Source organism: Leuciscus leuciscus, assembly GCF_965113295.1.
Source record: "Leuciscus leuciscus genome assembly, chromosome: 1".
Taxonomy (NCBI): Eukaryota; Metazoa; Chordata; class Actinopteri; order Cypriniformes; family Leuciscidae; genus Leuciscus; species Leuciscus leuciscus.
The window spans coordinates 48,523,899-48,546,603 of record NC_138725.1 but is presented as its reverse complement, the minus strand read 5'-3'; the positions used below and the strand labels follow the sequence as shown (position 1 = coordinate 48,546,603).

Here is a 22,705-nt window from a genome sequence, read left to right as displayed (position 1 = left end):
TTTTCTTGCCATATTTTACGGTGACTCCTGTTACGTCAGTTATTAAATTGCTAAAGTAACAGCGCCCTCTATGCTTCAACTCACATATCACAGTTCCATACAGGTCCCTATCATCACCATAACACACAGCAGTGGTTATGAAACGGAGGCAGTGTAAACCCAGCACGCTATAACAGATCCTTCCTGCGGCGAATGGGTATTGATAGTTTCTGCAGTTTGGACGGTTCTGATCCGTTTTGGGTAAGTAAATAAACAGTTCTACCGTCATGAACTATGTTTTACCGACGATATTGTTTTCAACAGATTGCCTAGGTTTGCCGGGTTTGGGTTCCACAGCATGAGACCCTGGCTGTGTCTCAAAACATAGCGAACTGTCTACATAGACAGCATTTTTTGTGCGTCTTAGGCGCGTTTGAACGACCGTTTCGAGGGCCAGATCATTTCTGGACATCAAATGCGCTCGTGAAGAGTTCACTTCGGATTGAATGCGCCTATAATGCCGAATAATGCTGTCAAGGTAGTAGGCACTAGGCAGCTCACTGGGGTTTGAGACGCAGCCACTGTTGCTAAGCTAACCGGTTAGCCACACAGCAAACTACCATACGCATAACTCTCCGGAGGCTTCCATTCTGTAGTGTTGATATTCCTCTATGACAATCTAACCGTCGCATATAAGAGCGATTTATAACACTGACACCTGCTCAATATCTTTATCGCCATGTGATTGAATTTGAAGAGTTGACTTGTCACTGCTCTGACTTGTTTTTTTTTTTTTAGCTTATTCCTCTCATACCAGAGAGTATCCTTTTAAATAACGTTAGAGAACTTGTGTCATTATTTGTCATATTTATAAATAATTAAGCTTTTTTTTTGTGTTCCAGTTTGTGGAAGGTCTGACTGGTCAGTGGATTAACATTAACAGTATTAATTGTAGTCTGACAGGTTTAGACAGTCAAGTTTGTCCTTCGCGATCAGAGGGCCAAAACATGAAATAATAAATCACTCTGACAGATAACATGCATGCCAAGAAAGCGTGTTGCTTCTTTTGAAATGCTCTCAGCTGTTATGTTTACAAAGTCCTTTGTTTGCCCAAGGATTTAATGCAATGAAAGATTTCCAAGTTTGTAAATGTATTACAACTTGTATTAAAATGTATTAAAACTATTTAAGTCATAGGGCGAAATAGTAATACTAGAGGAAAGATAACTACATATTTTACACACAAATTAAAGAATTTTAGAAAGAAATGATCACAACCATATTATGACATTATTTTAATGGCAAGTCAGCACATTTGAACTCTTGTTTTGTTTTACGTACAGCCCCCCCCCCCCCCCCCCTCCCCTCATTTTTGCATTTCATAAGTTACATTTTTTTTTTTTTTTTTTTTTCCATAATTGAAAAAATAATAATAGTACAAATAATACTGCCATGTGGTATTTAAATAATTTACAACTTAAATAACATTATAATTTTTATTTTATTATTAATTTTTCACATTTTCCCTTGTCATAGTACTAGGAAATTGAGGGGGAAATGTGTTCAAGTGTAGCTTTTTTGTTTTGCTTATTGTTTTTTCCATTATTTATTCAGTAAAATTAACCATCTTTTTACTGTAATTTAAGTGCATCAAATACCATGACAAACACAATAAAAAAAAAAATCTATATTTTTAAATTATATTTTATATGTTTTTTGTTCAGTTCTTATTAAAGTATATTTATGTAGCTTTTTTTTGTTATACTTTCTGGAATAACTTTGCTATAATTCAATACATTCAAATATATTATCATTTACTTTAATCAAAAATATGTTTTTTCCTGGTTACAGTAATGTGAATTTGGGGGTGAAATATGTTCTTGACAGGTTTTGAAAGATTCACATGATTGCTGTCATTACAGATGATGATGGCAATGCTGTTCAAATGCATTTAGTTCAATAGCTCAAATGTCAAGAAAATCACATTTCATGTCCTGTTCTTGAGAATTTTGCAGAGTAGTAGCCTTTTATTTATTGATCTATTATTCTCTTGCACATATTGATCTATTTTTCCTCCTCAGAGACAGGTTTATGGGAAGAGATGCTCCCTACAGAGAACAAGATTAGATTTTCTTTGTTTGAAAAGGTTCAGTACATTTTTTTAGGCATGTTTTGGATGTCACTTCTTAAAGGAGACTTTTTTTGTCAAGAGGCTGAAGACTTTCCTCCCTGCTCTATTGCGCAGAAAAGATCCTTGACTTTGGTTCTCTGAAAGATCTGCTCAAGAGTTCTGGAGTGTTTGTTACTTGCACACATCATTGGGTCTTTGTGTGCTTTACCATTCGGCCAAGAGCTCTTTGCCTACTCTAGTTGTTACTTTGTTTCTAAGTTTCGTCCAAAGAATCTCCAAAATGTAGAATAGAATGAAACCCCCCCCTTTATCCTCTCATGTTTTCAGGATTGGAACCGGACATGGCAAACACACAATCCAGACCTGACACCATGTTTCCAGAACACACTGCTGGTTTGGATACCCTGCCTCTACCTCTGGCTGTTTGCACCGTTCTACATCCTATACATCAAAAGCCATGACCGTGGATACATATGCATGACCCACTTCAACAGAGCCAAAACAGTGAGTTTTAACAAACAGGATTCCAGTACAACAGTAAACAACTTGCTTTTATCTAGCAGCGTGCTCTATGACTGAGCTGTTTGAAGGTCATGTGACTCTCCTCCAACAGGTTATTGGGTTCACCCTATGGCTTATCTGCTGGGCAGATGTTTTCTACTCTTTCTGGGAAAGAAGCTGTGGGGCTACAATAGCCCCAGTCTACCTAGTCAGCCCCACAATGCTTGGCATTACAATGGTGAGATCCATATCCTTTTATTTTTCATATATATATATATATATATATATATATATATATATATATATATATATATATATATATATTAGGGCTGTCGAAGTTAACGCGTTAACGCAAAATCACATTAACGGCACTCATTTTTTTAACGCGCGATTAACGCAGCGCGTATTTTCTGTTTGACCCGTGGTCCAACCCCTAGTTGGAGAATTGGAGATACACAGTGTTGCCAACTTAGCGACATTGCAGACCCCTTTAGCGATTTGTTCCCTTCAACAAAGCGCCCAAACCTTATTTAGTTTCTGAGAATCTACCGGTACCGCCGGTACTGCTCTCTCAGCACGCGCGCGCACCTCTCGCTCTCTCTCGCTCTCTCTCTCGCTCTCTCTGCGTCTCGCGCGGAGGAGCAGCGCTTTAATTCAGTTAAGCACAGATATTATGTTGCTTCACTAATTTTACAAGTATAGCCGAAATCAGAGCACAGATATTGTCTTTATCTTATGTGAATTTGATTTCACCAGACGACGGCTCGATTATCAGAATTGTTGTGCAGATTAACTTAACATCTTGGAAGGGAGAGCTGGTTATGTCTTAATGGGTCGCGTTTCAGTCACCATTTCAAATTCATTCCGTTGTTTGACAACAGAAACAGTAAAATATACCAATGAAAACAGTTTTATTGAGAATTTAGCTTCATCAAAATGGGCACAGAGAGAGACAAACTACAATGTAATAATAAATAATAAATGTACATTTAGCATTTTCAGAAGAGCTGCCCTGTCATGCAAAATCTAAACATGTTTGTGTTAGTAAATTGCTCAGTGCAAAGAAAGAGAAGTAATGGTAACCTGGCATTTTTTTGTTCTTTCTACATGTGTCTAATAGACATGAACAAGTTCTTTGAAAAACATCTATGACCTTTGAAACATGTCTCGTCCTTATGCTCTATATTGACTATGGTTTCAATAATAAACATACATTTGCATAAAGCATCTATATTTATCCATGCCCACGTTGATTAGAGTATTACAAACTTGAAAAGTATTAATTTAAGGTACATTTAGAACAAATAAAAAAAAGTGCCATTAAATGCGATTAATCGCGAGTTAACTCATGACAATCATGCGATTAATCGCGATTAAATCGATTGACAGCCCTAATATATATATATGTATATATATATTGAATTACACTACTTTGCTTGTAATTTACTCTTTGCTTTGCATTTATTTCATATTCAAATGACATGAATGTGTTCCTCTTTTTTTGCCTCAATGAATTTTATTTGCCTGATGTTTACAAAGTTGAAGTGTTGTGTAATTGAATGTGTTGTTATATGTTTTAGTTGCTGGCTACGTTCTTGATCCAGTATGAGCGGATGAAGGGGGTCCAGTCCTCGGGGGTGATGCTCAATTTTTGGCTGATCGCCATAGTGTGCGCTACAGTCACCTTTCGCTCCAAGATCCTGCTTGCATTGAATGAAGTAAATATGACTTTTGTGTTAAAACTGACAGTTTCTGCAGTCAGTCCACATTCATATGTGATATGTCAGATTTTTTTGGTAGTAGTTTCTTTTGTCATTCGAAATACAGTATGTGTTGCATATGTAATATCACACAAATTGCGTAGCGTCTGAATACACTCATTTTGGTTAATTCTATCCTCATAAATTTCCTCATGTGATGTTCACTATGTCAAGAATTGTGCATGAGTGAATGAATCAGCAGTTTTGAGTCCAGAATATTCACAAATGTGTAAATGTGTTGCTTATGATCTCTCATGTGTCATATGGGTTCTGCACCACAGCAGAGGCCACATTTCCTGTTTCTTCCTACACTGACAACTAACTACTCATCAGTTTCTGTAGAAGAAAGTCTCTCAGTATTACGCTGACTGTTACATCATTACTATAGCAACCAACACATAATTAATGATATACAGGATGTTGAATAAACTGGACAAATGGATCATAGTTCACCAATTTAAAAACCAAATCAGATTTGTCTGTAATGCGAGCAAAGCCTTAAAGTGTTGTTTGATCCAACAGTCTTTCTTTTCAGCCTGCCAGTGTGGATGTGTTCAAATATACCACATTCTACATATATTACACCATGCTGCTCATCTCTCTGATCCTGGCCTGCTTCTCCGACCAGCCTCCGCTCTTTTCACAGGCTGTCAAAGATTCGGTTTGTGAACTTTACTTAATGAAGGTAAAGGAATGCTTCATTATATGGATGTTGAATAGATGGCCAATACTGTGAATGTTTGTGTACAGAATCCATGTCCAGAGTTGGGAGCTTCGTTCCTGTCCAAAATCACTTTCTGGTGGATCACAGGGTAAATAAATAAAAATAATAACAAACAAATTACTGCGCTTCTAGAATTGCCTAGTGGGTAGTGCATTGCCTCTGACGCATGGAGGTATCTAGAAGTTGTAGTCTGACTCATGTAATTACTTGATCCCATTTGTCCTATAATTTTCTGTATTATTATTCTAGTATTATCTTTATCAGAAAATAATTTTTTCTGAGTATCCTTTTTGAAGGATCGTTCATTTTGCTGATGTTTTAAAGGGTTAGTTCACCCCCAAAAAATGGCTGTATTTAATTACTCACCCTCATGTCGTTCCAAACCCATAAGACCTTCGTTCATCTTCGGAACACAACTAATGAAGATATTTTTGATGAAATCCGAGAGATTTCTTGACCCTCCATAGACTGCAATGTTATTACCACTTTCAAGGCCCAGAAAGGTAGTAAAGACATAGTTAAAATAGTTAATGTGACTACAGTGGTTCGACCTTAATGTTATGAAGCGACGTGAATATTTTTTGTGCGCCAAAAAACAAACAAAAATAACGACTTTATTCAACAATTTTTTCCGTGTCAGTATCTGACGCTGTTCACGTTGTAAACACAGTATAGCTCTTCTGGGTTCTACGTCAGAACGCTGGCTCAGTATTAGCTGGCTCCCTCGTCAGCATCACACACGTGTGTCATGGTGCTCACGTGAACAGCGTCAGACACTAACACAGAAGAAAAGAAATTAGAAATTAAGTAGTTATTTTTTGGGGGGTTTGTGCACAAAAAGTATTCTCGTCACTTCATAACATTAAGGTCGAACCACTGTAGTCACATGGACTATTTTAACAATGTCTTTACTACCTTTCTGGGCCTTGAAAGTGGCAATTACGTCGCAGTCTATGGGGGGGTCAGAATGCTCTTGGATTTCATTAAAATGTTCCGAAGATGAACGAAGGTCTCACGGGTTTGGAACGAAATGAGGGTGAGTAATTAATGACAGAAATAATTTTTTTGGGTGAACCAACCCTTTAAGCTTGTATTCAAGCTGGATGTTGTTTCTTGATAGTTAATTCATGTCCCATACTTTTCCTCACAGATTGATGGTGAAAGGTTATAAAAGGCCTCTGGAGGAGAAGGATCTGTGGTCGCTCAACGTGGAGGATAAATCTCAGAGAGTTGTGCCACAGCTAGTGCGGCGCTGGGACCAAGAATGCAGCAAGGTCAAAAGGTTAGACTCAAGGAGTTACTTTTTTTTGTATTACCTCCTCAAGGGGGTACTTTTTAAATGAAGTGTGTGGGTTTGCTGCTCAAATTACTAATCATGTGGTTTGTTTATGGTTTTTGTGCTAGGCCAGTAGATAAGACACTCTACTCCCCAAAACGAGCAGCAAGGGGAGAAAAGAAGGATGGACAACCAATAGAAGAGTCTGAGATTTTGCTTGCGAAAACCTTTCTGAAAACTGGTGATCCGTCCCTCTTCTGTGCTCTCTGCCGAACCTTTGGACCCTACTTTCTTGTCAGCTCTATTTATAAGATTATTCATGACATCCTGATGTTTGTTGGACCAGAGATTCTCAGGTATGAATCTACAGCATCAAAATTAGCTATTTATGTTTTCCAGGTGTAATTATTCCCATCTGTGTTGTGTTCAGGAACAATAGTACTCTGCAGGGGAAAGTGCAAGCCTTCCCCCTGTGTTTTCACAGTCATGTGGTTAGAAATTACTTTAACTCTGTGGGAACGACACAGTCAAAACAACAGCTGTGGCTCTTAAAAAGAGCTCCAGTGAAGAGTTAGTTTTGGCATGCTGGAAGTCGTGCCATCAGATTGTGCACTGGACCATGTTCAAATCCTCTCTAATCTTCTTAATATATCACCTGAACTCTCGGCATTAAGCCTTTAACCAGTTTGCCCACTTTCCTCACTTTCTTTTCGCTTGAATCCAGAAGAACTGCATTCTGCTGCATGAAACATAATTGACGTATCATTTTTTATTCACGTGAGTTCTGTCTTTTGTATCTTAGGCTGCTTATCCAGTTTGTGAATGATTCAAGTGCCCCTACTTGGCTTGGCTACTTCTACACCACCCTGCTGTTCGTTTGTACCTGTTTTCAAACCCTCATTCTGCAAAAATATTTTCACGTTTGCTTTGTGACTGGCATGAGGTTACGTACGGCCATCGTTGGTGCCGTATATAGGAAAGTAAGTGGACTCTTATTTGATAAAATGTGCATAACATGGTGTAATAAGGTGTTTATGCACATTTGGTGTGTATTTGTTACATCCCATTTTGACTTCAAATAATGCATTGTCCAATGTGAATGTGTCATACTTTAACTCTCAGAACACACAACATTTTATTTATTGAAATAATAAAAAATAAATGCAATACAAAATCTCACTTTTAAATTGCATATACACTGCAGTTCAGAAGTTTGGGATTGGCAAGATTTTTTTTTTATGTTTTTGAAATAAGTCTCTTATGCTCACCAAGGCTGCATTTATTTGAACAAAAATACATTAAACAATTTATGCCTGTGATACAAAGCTGAATTTTCAGCATCATTACTCCAGTCTTCAGTGTCACATGATCCTTCAGAAATCATTCTAATATGATGATTTGCTGCTCAAGAAACATTTATTATTAATCATTTTAAAAACATTTGTGCTGCTTAATATTTTTGTGGATAATTTTTTTTCAGGATTCTTTGGTAAATAGAAAATTCTAAACAGCATTTATTTGAGTTAGAAATTGTTTATAACACCATTAACGTCTATAATGTTACTTTTGATCAATTCAGTGCATCTTTGCTGAATAAAATTCCTTTTTAATGGTAGTGTAGATTTATAATGTTTTCCTTCGTTTTGTCTAGGCCTTGGTTATTACCAATGCTGCCCGTCGAACATCCACGGTCGGAGAGATAGTGAATCTGATGTCTGTAGATGCACAGCGGTTTATGGACCTCATCACCTATATCAACATGATTTGGTCGGCACCTTTGCAGGTTATCCTGGCCCTGTACTTCTTGTGGCAGGTATGTGCCCAAACAAAGGGGTATTGGCATGTTTAATTTGTGTGCTCATTTCATTAAACATCAGTAATACCTGTTTTTTTTTTTTGCTCTTTTTTTTTATTATTAGAATCTGGGTCCTTCTGTGCTTGCTGGTGTTGCTGTGATGGTGCTGATGGTTCCCATAAATGCAGTCATTGCCATGAAAACTAAAACCTACCAGGTTTTTAACCTCTTTTCCTGCTCAGCAGGTTCATTTGCTTCCATTTCATTAATCAAATCATCATTGTTTAATCTGATACACTCACCCACAGGTTGCCCAAATGAAAAGCAAAGACAATAGGATCAAGCTTATGAACGAGGTGCTAAATGGCATTAAAGTACTTAAACTCTACGCATGGGAACTGGCGTTCAAAGACAAAGTGTCTGCCATCCGGGAGAGTGAATTGCAGGTGCTGAAGAAGACCGCTTACCTTGGTGCCGTGTCCACCTTTACTTGGGTCTGCGCACCATTTTTGGTAGGTGGTGCCTTTGAGTGAATCATTTGACCAGACTTCCAATCTTACATGGGCTCTTTCATTATGCCCATTGTTTTTGATGCTACCTTATGGTTGTAAGACATTCACTCATGTGATCTTGTTTCTTTCACAAAGGTTGCCCTCTCTACATTCGCAGTATACGTGTTAGTGGATGAAAATAATATTCTGGATGCGCAGAAGGCGTTTGTTTCTCTGGCTCTGTTCAACATCCTGCGCTTCCCTCTTAATATGTTGCCCATGGTCATCAGCAGCATGGTGCAGGTATTCCTGTCTTTCTCCTTCTTTCTCTCTCTGTTTCTCTGTTTTTTTTTAAAGCTGCATGTAAACCTTATAATAAGAATGTGGTTTATGTTATGAGAACTCAAAAGGTTTTGGACCCCGAACACAGTGCACTTGTGATCTTCTCAAGCAAGACCCAGGAAATCGTTGTCTGCCTAATTTTGAATTATGACCACAAAATCTATTGTTTCTGTAGGCCAGTGTGTCTTTGAAACGTCTGCGTGTATTTCTGTCCCATGAAGAGTTGGATGAAGACAGTGTGGAGCGGCCAGCCATCACTGGATGTAAGTTCAGTGATTCACAAGCAGTTCAAATCTACAAAAGACCCAATGTGCTGTGTCCTGTGTTGTGCTTTTTCTAGGATGCTGTGCATGTTTGACTCTCAAAGCTCTGCAGTCCCCAAACTGTTTCAACCGACAGGGGGGGGAAAGGATTGTATGAGAGAGTAGCACAGTTGTTCGATGAATCTGTGGGTTTAAAGTCATCTCATGTGTTTTGATGTTCACTTAAGAGACTTCATTGTTGTTTCCTGCTCATTCAGCTCCTGACTGCATTAGGATTGCGGACGGAGCTTTCAGCTGGTCTAAAGGCGACCCCCCTACTTTGAAGAGGTAACATCATTTTGCAAGTACTATATGGTACAATGAATAGCATCTTGTTCAATGTTATAGAGTACTAGGGATGGGAATTGAATTAGATTTTTTTAAATCCTGCTTCCGATAAACGATTCCATGAATTTTTTTATTTATTATTTTCGAAGAAGCACCACCCTCCCTCCACAATTAGTCCTAACTAAACAAATACAATACTTTTTTATACTATTTGTTACAATAAAGAACTGTTAACATAATAATGTCATGAAATTCATTTGATTTTGGTTCTTTTTATCTGGTTCTCAATTCCCAGCCCTGTGTAGTACTTTACATAAATGTAGTTATACTATATTCAATGCATCAAAATGACTTTTAGCATTGACTTGAATATTGCGGTTACATAGAGCAGAACTGGTGAAACGGGCTTCTGAGGACATGACAGGCAAGTACATGTGCATGAACCCCGATACAGGAGAGCGTCAATCGCCAGAGGAATTGTAATCTGGTGAATCTCATCGATATTAATGAGAATGATGAAATTTGGGTTGCCGAATTCCTTTTAATTTTAGCTTGATTTCTACCTCATCTACTTCAAATCATGCAATAAACGGTTTTAATTTGTCTTGCATTATTGTTCACTGTAAATTCAGTTGTTAATATCAGTACACTAAAGGATTTGCCCATAATCTTCAATCAACAATGAAGTGAATTAAGAAATCCTAATGAATGAATGAAACTCCTTTATACCGTTTTGACACAATGCCGCCTGTGTCCACATGATGTTTGAACTGTTTGTTGTTCATTGTATCTGCTCTTGTGTCAGCGTGTCTCTCTCTCTCTCTCTCTTCAGGATTAATGTGCGTATCCCTGAGGGGGCGCTGGTTGCTGTGGTAGGGCATGTGGGTTCGGGGAAATCCTCTCTGCTTTCAGCTTTGCTGGGGGAGATGGAGAAGCAAGAAGGAAATGTGTCAATCAAGGTACAGACTCAAGCTACATATCTGAAAACAGTGGCTCTTTTAAATATATAGTGCAATGTTGTATTCAAGTTTAACAGAATATACACTGGGGCTCAAACATTTGAGACCCCTAGGAAAAATGCTGTCTGTATGTATTAAATGTAATTTACTATATATTACATATATTAATGTTTTATATTAAATATATGATCATAAAATATTTCATAATATTTTACTACGTCATTACATTAAATTAGCTTCACATAAATGTAATGAAAGTTGAAGTTGAATTTCATAATGTCTCAGTATTTGATTTCTTCCCTTTTAATGACGGCAGCACTTGAGCTGCATAAACTCCACATGATTTGAAAATGATCCAAAAAGCATCTTAAGCTTCAATGGAAACAAGAACATCTGACCGTCACATAAATCAATGTCCCAAATATACTTATTTGATTTAGAATGGTTCAGAATCTGAAATACTTGTTATTCATTGAATGTCATACATTTCTTTGTTTTGATTTCTTAAAGACAATGTCTTAATGACATTTAAGGTTTAAATAAAAGATAAGAGCCAAGGCTTTTGGAACCCTCTGTGTATTTGGATAACTGTAATAATGGGATAATAAAGAGACGCATTGAGTGTCTGACTGTGTTTTTCAGGGCTCTGTGGCTTACGTGCCTCAGCAAGCATGGATCCAGAATGCCACCCTCAAAGACAACATCTTGTTTGGACGGGAAACCAAAGACAGCTGGTACCAGAAAGTGGTGGAGGCCTGTGCTCTCCTACCTGACCTGGAGGTCCTACCTGGAGGAGACGATACGGAGATTGGAGAGAAGGTAAACAGATTTTAGAATGATTCTTACATTTTCTCTTAACCAATTATAATAGAAAAGTGATCGAAGCTACATACCATCAAAGGCTGATTTTAATGCAACAGTCAAGATTCTATAGACAATACATGCATGCACGTTTAAGTGTTCGTTTTATTACACCTCTTCTTCATCTTCTAAATTTAAATTACAACACATCATTTATAGGTCATTTTATCCACCTTATTCCAGACGAGCTTACCGCATTTTGAATTATGGGTGGAACTTCCATTCAAAAAGACTGAAACGAATCATTTTAAATCATAAGGTTGCCCTACAAATAAAGCTGATCCGTCAGTTTTCCTACATGATTTATTTTCAGACATCATGAGAATAACACTTAGCATTTTAACATGACATGTTCTAACAAGAATATTGGCAATAGCTCTTTTCAGTCACTGCATTCTTTTCCTCATGATTCTTTTTTTTTTTTGCATTCCACTGTAATATGTAATGAATGAAAAATGACAACATCTACTGCACATTTGTGACCCTGGATCACAAAACCAGTCTTAAGTCGCACGGGTATATTTGTGGCAATAGCCAACAATACATAGTATGGCTCAAAATTATCGATTTTTCTTTTATGCCAAAAATCATTAGGATATTAAGTAAAGATCATGTTCCATGAAGATATTTTGTAAATTTCCCACCTTAAATATATCAAAAATATATTTTTGTGAGTGGATGCAGCACTATCGCCAATAGAAATGCACAACTTTAAAGGCGATTTTTTTTTTTTTTTTTTTTTTTTTCTGCACCCTCAGATTCCAGATTTTCAAATAGTTGTATCTCGGCCATATATTGTCCTATCCTAACAAACCATACATCAATGGAAAGATTATGTATTCAGCTTTCAGATGATGTATAAATCTCAATTTAAAAAAAATTACCCATAAGACTGGTTTTGTGGTCCATGGTCACATTTGTGGTCTGTTCTCCCGATTTAATTTACGATATATCCCATTAATAATTCACTGGAATGCACAAAGAATCTCTAGTTTTTCTCCTCAAATCCTCACGTCTCTTTCCAGGTTTGTTTTCACAGGTAAATGCAATTTATTATCTGTCAAAATGACGGAAATCACTTTGAAATAGATTCACGCAATGCTGAATTTAATGAACATTTTTAATTAAGGCAACGTATGTTTCATAATACAGATATATATTACTACAGTGATATTTAACCCGTCCGGTATTGCTGTGGAAAGAATCGCGCTTTTGGGATTATTCATGGTCTGTTGAAAGTACCTTGTTGATGCCTGTTGAAACATTTTTCGCGCAAAGGTCATTTTCTTCCTGCATCGAGCCAGAAATCTCCAGTTCAGTAGCACTTACATATCCGGTAACATTTTATTCCTAAAAACATTGTGAACATTGTGCCTGTTGACAGTATTTTCTGATTTATGGAGTGATAAAAATGGACATTCAAAATCCAAAACTTTGACTTCTAATATTTCAGCAAAATGAAACAAGAATTTTAAACCTGGCTTTATACAAAACTCAGATTTCTATACTAGAAATATATGCAAATTAGTGCATATTTATTTAGATAATGCATCATATGCATATTAAAACAGAAAATTTCATAAAACTTGGAAAACAAAACAATTGTCTTAATGTATTGCGATTAATGAATTGGGCAGTATGGTGATTTCTTTAATTAACATTTTTACCCTATTCACCTGTGGTGTCTTGCCTTAAAAATATAATAACAGATAATTAGGGTTAATCATGTGACACTGTGATCTTAGGGTGTAAATCTGTCTGGAGGCCAGAAACAGCGGGTGAGTGTGGCCAGGGCTGTGTACTGCAACTGTGCTGTGTATCTGATGGATGACCCGCTCTCCGCCGTGGACGCTCATGTAGGAAAACACATCTTTGAGAAGGTCATCGGACCTCAGGGCTTGCTACAGGGCAGAGTAAGGCCATTTCCCATGCATTATCCAAATATGTATACATCTCTTATAGACATTTCACATCACGCATGGTGCTGTTTTCAGACTCGGGTTCTGGTGACCCACGGGCTGAGCTTCCTGCCCCAGGCTGACCTGATCCTAGTGATGGTGGATGGAGAAATCACAGAGATGGGCTCTTATGCCGAGCTTTTGAGCAGACAGGGCGCCTTCGCTGAGTTCCTGCATATCTACTCCAACAAAGAGCAGGAGGAGGAGTCGTCGTCAGGGGGAGGTGAGGCTGGCCTCCTCATGTCTGAACTTTTATGCTTTCATGCATCTGTCCTTTCACAAAACCATTTCCTCTGAATGATTACCATTGTTCACATTGCGTGTGATCTTTCCCCCCCCTAAGTAATCCATGTCTACAGATAAATCTCTTTTTGTCTGTGTGTGTATATATGTCTTCATCTCCTTGTGTTCCTATTTTTTGTGTCCCCTCTGTCGGCTCTTCAGAAGAGGGAGGGGAGGCAGAGGACGAAAAAGGGAAATCTGAAGGTTTGAGGGTGTAATTGGTCCCCGGGCCATATAAATTGAATAGGTTTGCACGTACTGCATGTTAGAGTAGGGCTTATTATGCAGGTCTGAAATATTTGAGGTTTAAACTGAGTTAGATTCCTTAGTACTTTCCAACTTCATTACCATTGGATTATAGCTCACAATCATTACATATTTGATTGAAAATAGAGGAAAAAACAGCAATATTGTGAGATAGTATTACAATTTTAAATGAATATTTTCTATTTTAATATATTTTAAAATCTAATTCATTCCTGTGATGGCGAATTTACAAAGCTGAATTAACATCCGTCAGAAATCGTTCTAATACGCTGGTTTGTTGCTCAAGAAACATTTCTTATTATTATCAATGTTGAAAACAGTTGTGTGTCTTAATATTTTTGTGGAAAGTATGATAATGTATTTTTCGATGAATAGAATTAGAAATATGTAATTCTGTACTATCATTTTTGATATATTTAATGTGTCCTTGCTGAATAAAAGTATTAGTTTCTTTATAATCTTTCTGACCCCGAACATTTATACATTTGTATTTTAACATCAAAAGACATTTAATTCAGCATCGTATTGCCTTCACATGCTGCTTTTAATGAAATGTTCGGAAGTAATTTAAATATATAAAATACAAAGTATATGAGTTACTATATTTGATGCACACGATATTTGTAAATAAGCTCATTTCATTTCAGACACACAGGGAAAGGTCTTATAGTATGTGTAGGACATTTACACTCATCACTCTGCTAGAATGGAGCACTGTGAATGTGCTTCAACCTTTGACCTTCACCAGTCTTGTGTCTGTCTTGTGTCTGAGATGCTCGGCACTGTTACAGCGCAACCTGCTGGTGATTCTTCTAACTGTGACCCACACCTCTGAGCCTAAAAACATTGCTTTAGCATTTGTGTTTTTGTTAGACTGTCTCTCGTTTCAACTGGCCTTAGAGGTGTGGTTGCTTAGAAGCAAACTATTATAGTCTTTTACTGCTATTTTAAATATAGACGTTTGTACTCAAGGGCACACTGATGCTCTAGTTGCTGCTTGATTACAAAAATTCTTGCAAACAATTGTGTTGTTGCATAGGCGTCAATTACATGACTTATAGATAATAGTGAGAAAGGTTGAGTTCTGTTAGTGGTATAGGTATGGACATGGAATGGCATGAAGCATGCAGGAAGATGTATGTAATTCTATCTGATTTAGTCAATATTTTCTCATCCACAGATGCAGTGCCACGGAAAGGACTCGAAAATGGGGGCCCTGCTGCCCTGTTGGGGTAAGGAGTCGGTGATGTCTTTTCTAACTCATTTCTTTGTTCTGAATAAACTCTGTGTCCAGACCTGTTGCGACGGGACCTGCAGCGAGTCAATTTTTCTGTCTTGATTTGTACGCTGCATTCTGTATATCCTCCTGGGACCCAGGAATAGACTTTTGTCCACTGTAGTGGCCTTTACATTTTAGTGAATTTCTCTGACACCATACACACGTCACATTGTATGTCTGGATGTCCTGTAAAGAGCACATTCAGGGCTTTTCAAAGATACCAAATGTTTGGAGGTTTTACCATGAAAACAACTTCTCTTTGGTCTTTAAAAAATGACTGACAATAATTTAGTGATCAAAATTTTGTACTCTTATGGAAATATGAGAATATTTTGTAATTATCATTTAAATCTGACTCATTTTCAAATTGTTAGCCCATAACATTTTCCTGAAATGCTGATTTATGACAATCAAAATATGACTTTCTGTTACAAAACAGGGCATTGATTTCATACATGTCCTCTAGAGAACATCAGGACTTAAAGCATGTTTATCAGGCATTTTTAGACACACAACAAATGAATAGGGAATGAAATTATACATCAATATTCCTATGAAGTATTAGATAATATTATGAAAATGTTGCCAATTATTACTCGCATTATTACACCTTTTTTATTACATGTTGCCCCAAGAACAGATTAATATGCAAATTAGATACAGTGTATAGATACATTGTATTGAATGGCACTACACAATTATGCCTATTTTACTCACATATTGCATAAAGTAAAATGGTATATCATTTAATTCCATAATATCTTTCATAACAAAGTTTAGAATCATCTTTATAAAAAGTTTGGTTAAAAAAAAAATCCTGAAACCTAAAAATTGATTGGTGAATGAAAAAAAAAAATCCCATTGTTTTTGCCTATATATATATATATATATATATATATATATATATATATATATATATATATATATATATACATGTCATTTCATGACTTTTTATAATTATATATTTTTTTTTTTCTCCAATTGTTTCTTATGTTCTAAACAATGTAAGGACGAAAAACTTTTTCTTTCCTTGGTCTCAGAAGAATAAGTCTTTTGAAGTCATATGACAGCTTTGTGTGGGAAACAGATTGAATTGCAACTAGTTATTCACGGATAATTTCATTCTCCGTGAGAAGAACTGTTGTGGCCAAATCAGAGTCTGTGAATAAGTCGTTGCTACATCTCTCATGAATTCCAAATTCTGTCCATCAGAATGAAAACCAAGAACGAAACCATGTAAACCAATGCATCAGATGTGCGCACTCGCTCATTTGTGCTAGATTCTAAAATGACTTGTGTTAAGGTTGATTAGGACACCGTCTAATATGTAACAACCATTTAACGTTTAAATCAAGTACTAATAATATTTTGACATTATTGACTAGCCTGGTGTTTCTCTGTGTCCTGTAGAGAGAGTCTGAACTCTCTAAATGCAGCCGGGACAGGTAAAACACAGAAGACTGAACCAAACGATGCTGATGCTGCAAAGAAGACCAAATCTGCAGAATCTGCCCGACTGACTGAGGCAGACAAAGCCAACACTGGCAGGGTATGAATCCACCATCTCTATATCAGGATGTGAGAGCATGATTCCCTGAGGACATGTTATTTGTTTTTGGTTATGGTCAATAGTTTCTCTCAAAATCATGTCAAGCCTTAATTTGTGTCACTTGAGCTGACTGGTTCCTTTTGATTCTGAGATTTAGTGAATGATGTTTGTTGTGCAGGTGAAGCTATCTGTGTTTTGGGAGTACATGAAGGCTATCGGCATGCCCCTGTCCATCTTCAGTATCTTTCTGTTCTTCTGTCATCATTTGTCCTCTCTGGCCTCAAACTACTGGCTCAGTCTCTGGACAGATGACCCTGTTATCAACAACACCCAGCCCAACAGAGAGATGCGTTTAGGGGTTTATGGAGGCCTGGGACTCTCACAAGGTGATTTTAAAAGAACTGACTTTCAGTTGATTGCATTTGATTGTATAGATTCACATTTTAAATTCCTGAAAACTGTTATTAATTTGGCTACTTGTACTCAAGGTCCAAGTGCATTACACAACTTCTTAAAAAGTTTTACCAAAGTAAAGCTTTTAGATGTAGATATATATATGCATATACCATAGCTATTTGGAATACTAGGATAAAAGTCTTTGAGACCAAAGACCATATTGAATTGCTCTAATTGAAATATATATATATATATATATATATATATATATATATATATATATATATATATATATACATTTAGCCAACCAATTTGGAGGTTGCAGTTTAACATGAATATTTCAGTTCAAGAATTTCATTTAAAAGGTCAATAAAAAATGTAAAATATAAAAAAGTTTTTAAAAAATCTCTATTTCATCAGCACTGCCAATTAATAATGAAAGTATTTTGTACAATTTTTTTATTCATTTTTAATGATAAAATTGTGTAAGAAATGTTTTCAATAATTTTTTTTACCAGTGGTCAAATTAAAAATACAACCATGTTAAATTACAGCCCCTAATATTAATGTTAATGCAATGCGTTTTTTTCAGTTAATGCAATTAAACATCCTTATTGTATCCAAATTTTGTTTTGTTTTACTTCTATATAGCTGTATAGGTCATTTTTATGTAAATGTATATTTTATTGATTATTGTTTTAGTAAATTGGCCCAGAAACTAGTTTGATTCTGAAAAGGCAGCTTTTTATATATATTTTTTTCTTCTTTTCTCTCTATGGCAGGCATTGCAGTGTTCTGCTATTCTGTGTCAGTGTCTATTGGTGGGATCTTAGCCTCCCGCTACCTGCACCAGACAATGCTCTACAATGTCCTGAGATCACCCATGTCTTTCTTTGAACGCACACCCAGCGGCAACCTGGTCAATCGATTTGCCAAAGAGACTGACACCATTGACTCGGTCATCCCTAGCATCATAAAAATGTTCATGGGCTCACTGTTTAATGTGCTGGGCTCATGTGCTGTCATCCTCATCGCCACGCCGCTGGTAGCCGCCATCATCCCCCCATTGGGTCTGCTGTACTTCTTTGTACAGGTCAGTCAGTTATTTTACATTCTGAATGCTAGCAACTCTTTACGGTGAAATATATTTGATATGGAGAGTTGCTGCTCTAATGTGTCTTTCCGTCTTTGTTAGCGTTTCTACGTGGCGTCTTCCCGGCAACTGAAACGACTGGAGTCTGTGAGCCGCTCTCCGGTCTACACACACTTCAGTGAAACTCTGCTGGGCACCAGTGTGATCCGAGCGTTTGGAGAGCAGCAGCGCTTCATCAGGGAGAGTGACGGCAGAGTGGACCACAACCAAAAAGCTTATTTCCCCAGCATTGTAGCTAACCGGTGAGAACTCACAGAACCTCACTACGTTTTAGGTCTCTTTTACTTCGGTATATTAGTGTTTTGTTGTTTGGAAAGTTGAAGTTTTCTGTGTGTCTTCGTGCCTCTGTGTCTTGGAGATGGCTGGCGGTGAGGTTGGAGTTTGTGGGGAACTGTATTGTGGCATTTGCAGCTCTTTTTGCTGTGATGGCCAGAGACAGTCTGAGTCCAGGAATCATGGGGCTTTCCATCTCCTATGCGCTGCAGGTCAGTCTGACATCTACAAATGCTGAGATACAAGGCAGATGAAGTTCTTACTACTCTTGTATTTCACACAGGTCACAGCATCTCTGAACTGGTTGGTGCGGATGTCCTCTGAGCTGGAGACTAACATAGTAGCGGTGGAGAGGGTGAAGGAATATGGAGACACAGAGAAAGAGGTCAGTGCACCAGCAGGCAGATTGTGTGTGGTCATTCTGTACTTCTGTAGAGTCCAATCTGTGATTAGCCCGGTTTCCTTATCTCACACTGTACTAGAGAGATAAGGACAGTTAGCGCACTGGGAGGGGCGGGGACTAGTTTATGTCTACAAGATGAGCCACTCGTTTCCAGAAAGAATTTGGTCTCCATGGATTCTTTGCCATTATGAGGATTTTAGGTTAAAATGTATGTGAAATGTATAAAGGGAATGTGTATATCTGAGATTTTGTAACTGTTATTTTTTTACCATTTGTCTTTCGCTATTTCTAAAAAATAATTTCTTCACTTGTTCATTATAAATGGACCTGCAGTGTGACAGATCATTTTTTGCTATGTTCAAATATGCTATGTTCCTTTATAATTATTACATACAATTATTACACTTTACATTAATTGTATACTAAAATTGTATATCATTTTAAAATTAATTTATTCAGCAAGGATTGAGCAAAAGTGACAGTAAATACATCCAAATGTCACAAAAGCATTATTTTTCAAATAAATACTAGTCTTTTGAACTTTCTATCCATCAAAGAATCCTGAAACAAAAATGTATCACGTTTTCCACAAAAAAAATTAAGCAGCACAACTGTTTTCAAAATTTGATAATAATAAATTTTTCTTGAGCATCGAATCAGCATATTATAATGATTTCTGAAGGATCATGTGACACTGAAGACTGGAGTAATGATGCCAAAAAAAAATCACAGGAATAAATTACATTTGAAAATATATTAAAATAGAAATGTTATTTTAAATTGTAATAATATTTCAAAATATTACTTTTTTACTGTATAATAAAGGCAACCTTGGTGAGCATAAGAGACTTTAAAAAACATCAAAGAATCGTACCAACCCCAAATGTTTGAACGGTAGTGTAATTAGCTAAATTAGCAGATTAAAATAGTATTAGATGTCTGCTATGAAATGTTATAGTTCATGTCAAAGTTAACTATTTACTTTCAATCATTTGTTTCAGTGTTAAAGATGGATTGTTGAGATGTGATTGGTCTGTGCTGTATTGATGTCCCTGTTCACAGGCTGAATGGAGGTTGGAGAATTCAACTCCTCCTGCTGGCTGGCCGACCGTTGGTCACATTGAAATCCGCAACTTTGGCTTGAGATACAGAGAGGACTTAGAGCTGGCTATTTGTGATATCTCGGCCAACATTGAGGGAGGAGAAAAAGTGTGTGAAACCATTTCAATATCCAAAATCTGTTCATGCTTTGACTTTATTTATTCATTTAGGAATCTTTTCACCTACAAAGTCAATCATGTAGGTATGTTTTTGTGTGTTTTTCTTAGGTGGGAATTGTGGGTAGGACCGGAGCAGGAAAGTCCTCTCTGACATTAGGGCTCTTCCGCATCATTGAGGCAGCTCAGGGAGAGATGTGTATAGATGGAGTGAACATTGCTGAGCTGGGCTTGCATGAGCTACGATCCAGAATCACAATCATTCCTCAGGTATCGCGCTTGAATAGACCTAAACACTCATTTAAGTCACTCATTTGCTGTTATCAATAATACAGTTGTCACATTGTTGGTTTCCTTTCAGAATATATATTTTTTTCCCCTGTTAACTTGCCAATGACAATTGAACTATGCTGTTTTTGTTTGTCTTTTGTTTTTTCTCAGGATCCCGTGCTGTTCTCAGGTTCCTTGCGTATGAATCTGGATCCCTTTGATGGCTACACTGATGAGGAGGTGTGGAGATCTCTGGAACTCGCACACCTCAAGAACTTTGTGTCTGGCCTTCCTGACAAACTCAACCATGAGTGTTCAGAGGGTGGAGAGAATCTCAGGTACGAACTCTTGACAAGATTCCTCCCTCTTTATCGCTTGACTAATTCCTGATCTGATTGTTTCTGACTGGATATTTTGGGCTTCAGTTTGGGTCAGCGGCAGCTGGTTTGCCTGGCTCGAGCTCTCCTCAGGAAAACCAAGATTCTGGTTTTGGATGAAGCCACTGCAGCTGTGGATCTGGAGACGGACAATCTGATACAGTCCACTATCCGAACTCAGTTTGAGGACTGCACCGTTCTGACCATCGCACATCGCCTCAACACCATCATGGACTACACAAGGTAATCTGCATACTTATTCTTTGTTTTTGTTCTATGAATCTGCAAAAATATCAAATAAAAAATACATAATATAAAACAACAACAATGTTTTGTTATTATATAATAATATTTAATAAATATTTATGCAAATAAATTTTTTTTTTTTTTTTTTTTCAAGGGTGCTGGTTCTCGATAAAGGCAAGATGGCAGAATTTGATTCTCCATCCAATTTAATTGCCAAGAAGGGAATTTTCTACAAGATGGCCAAAGACTCAGGTTTGGTCTAATAATTAGAGGGGCTGAAGAGCCCTCTGTTCATCTAGGACATTTCACTGGGTAGAGCCCATGGAGAGTGGTACTGGTGAGACGTGGACTCTGAAGGTACCTCTTCTGTGGGCCTGGAGCTCTTACACACACACACACACACAGTGTGAATATGACACCACTCCCTTCTTCCACTCCTCCGCTACTGTAGCCCTCCGTTTTTCAATCGCATTTGAAGGGTTTCGCATCTTTTGAAGTTTGTTTGATGCCAACATTTGGGATGTTTGAAACTAGTTTGATTTCCTCATCACTGTATTTGTTGTCAGTTTTCATTTGAAAGACTTCTAATTTGAACTCTAAACCACGCTTTTTCTGGTAGTTGTTTACTGATGGAAACCTTTTTTTGCAACATTGTTTCACTTGAAGGAGTAAAGAACAAAGTTTCTCTGTGCAGTGTACCTTTGATGCAATGGTCAGTTGTATACTGACCAAACAGCTGCTGTGAAATCCCTCCATGAGCATGAGGGGCTTCATCCCACGCCAAAGTTCATATTTGAAGCTATTCTCGTCATCAAAGTTAAGCTCTGTAAAAAGAGACATTTGAGTTTTATCTCCAGATAGCCATTGTTTTCTCTCAATTAAACTTTATTTATACTTTAAGAATATCTGTTACAATACATTTCTTTTCTTTCATATAATATTATTTTATCATATAACATATTTATTACTGGGTATTACCCAATGATGGTGACTTAAGCTTCGTCTTACCATTATCATGCAGTAGAGGCTACAGTGGCCTACTGCTTTCATTGGTGAATGTATTTAGCTGCCGAATTTGATTTATGATCCTTGTTTACTGTTGTTGTTTTTCAGTGATCATTTTACCAAAAACAATGAATGCACTTATTGTTCTGTGTAAAAAAGGTCAAAACCAATTTAAGGTCAGATACCCAAATTGTAGTTCTGTAAGGACAGGTTGTCTTGCAGATTGCTGTACCTGCTGAGCTGTGTGCTGTGTGCTTCACTCGGTGTGCTGTATACCATATATCTGTTGAATGTACGATGGGGTGCGCCATGTTGTTTCATTCATCAGTTCCTCCACTCTAGATCATTTAAGCCTTTTGAGTTTTTTTCAAGGCCAATTTAGTTTTTTTAAAAGAACTGATAAAAAAAAAAAGTTACATACTTGTATGATTTGTATGTAAGCATAAAGGTAATTATTTGATATTTGTATACATGCACTAGTTTTAAGTGTACTTAGTTTCCTAAATTAAGCTATGTAAAGGGGAAATATGAATAAATTTTTGTAAAGAGCCCATAGTCTCTGTTTTTCTTATCTTTTATCTCATTGTACCGTTTAAGAACCTGCTCTTCTGAGAGAGAAAG

The 22,705-nt window shown here is 37.1% G+C and overlaps 1 protein-coding gene across 1 annotated transcript; it reads left to right on the top strand.

Annotated features, from left to right (window-relative positions):
- The first annotated feature begins 100 nt into the window (after positions 1-100).
- Positions 101-22,639, top strand: abcc1 (ATP binding cassette subfamily C member 1 (ABCC1 blood group)). Its single transcript, XM_082181352.1, has 31 exons — positions 101-240; positions 2,438-2,614; positions 2,724-2,849; positions 4,192-4,329; positions 4,907-5,032; positions 5,122-5,183; positions 6,246-6,377; positions 6,500-6,727; positions 7,174-7,351; positions 8,023-8,184; positions 8,291-8,383; positions 8,475-8,678; positions 8,814-8,960; positions 9,175-9,262; positions 9,520-9,589; positions 10,422-10,548; positions 11,191-11,367; positions 13,155-13,322; positions 13,404-13,590; positions 15,097-15,148; positions 16,606-16,744; positions 16,923-17,130; positions 17,923-18,233; positions 18,336-18,535; positions 18,652-18,778; positions 18,850-18,951; positions 20,032-20,178; positions 20,298-20,456; positions 20,628-20,794; positions 20,882-21,076; positions 21,234-22,639. Exons 1-31 carry the CDS (start codon positions 193-195, stop codon positions 21,340-21,342), a joined length of 4,554 nt encoding a protein of 1,517 aa, XP_082037478.1. The 5' UTR covers positions 101-192; the 3' UTR covers positions 21,343-22,639.
- Positions 22,640-22,705: the final 66 nt, after the last annotated feature.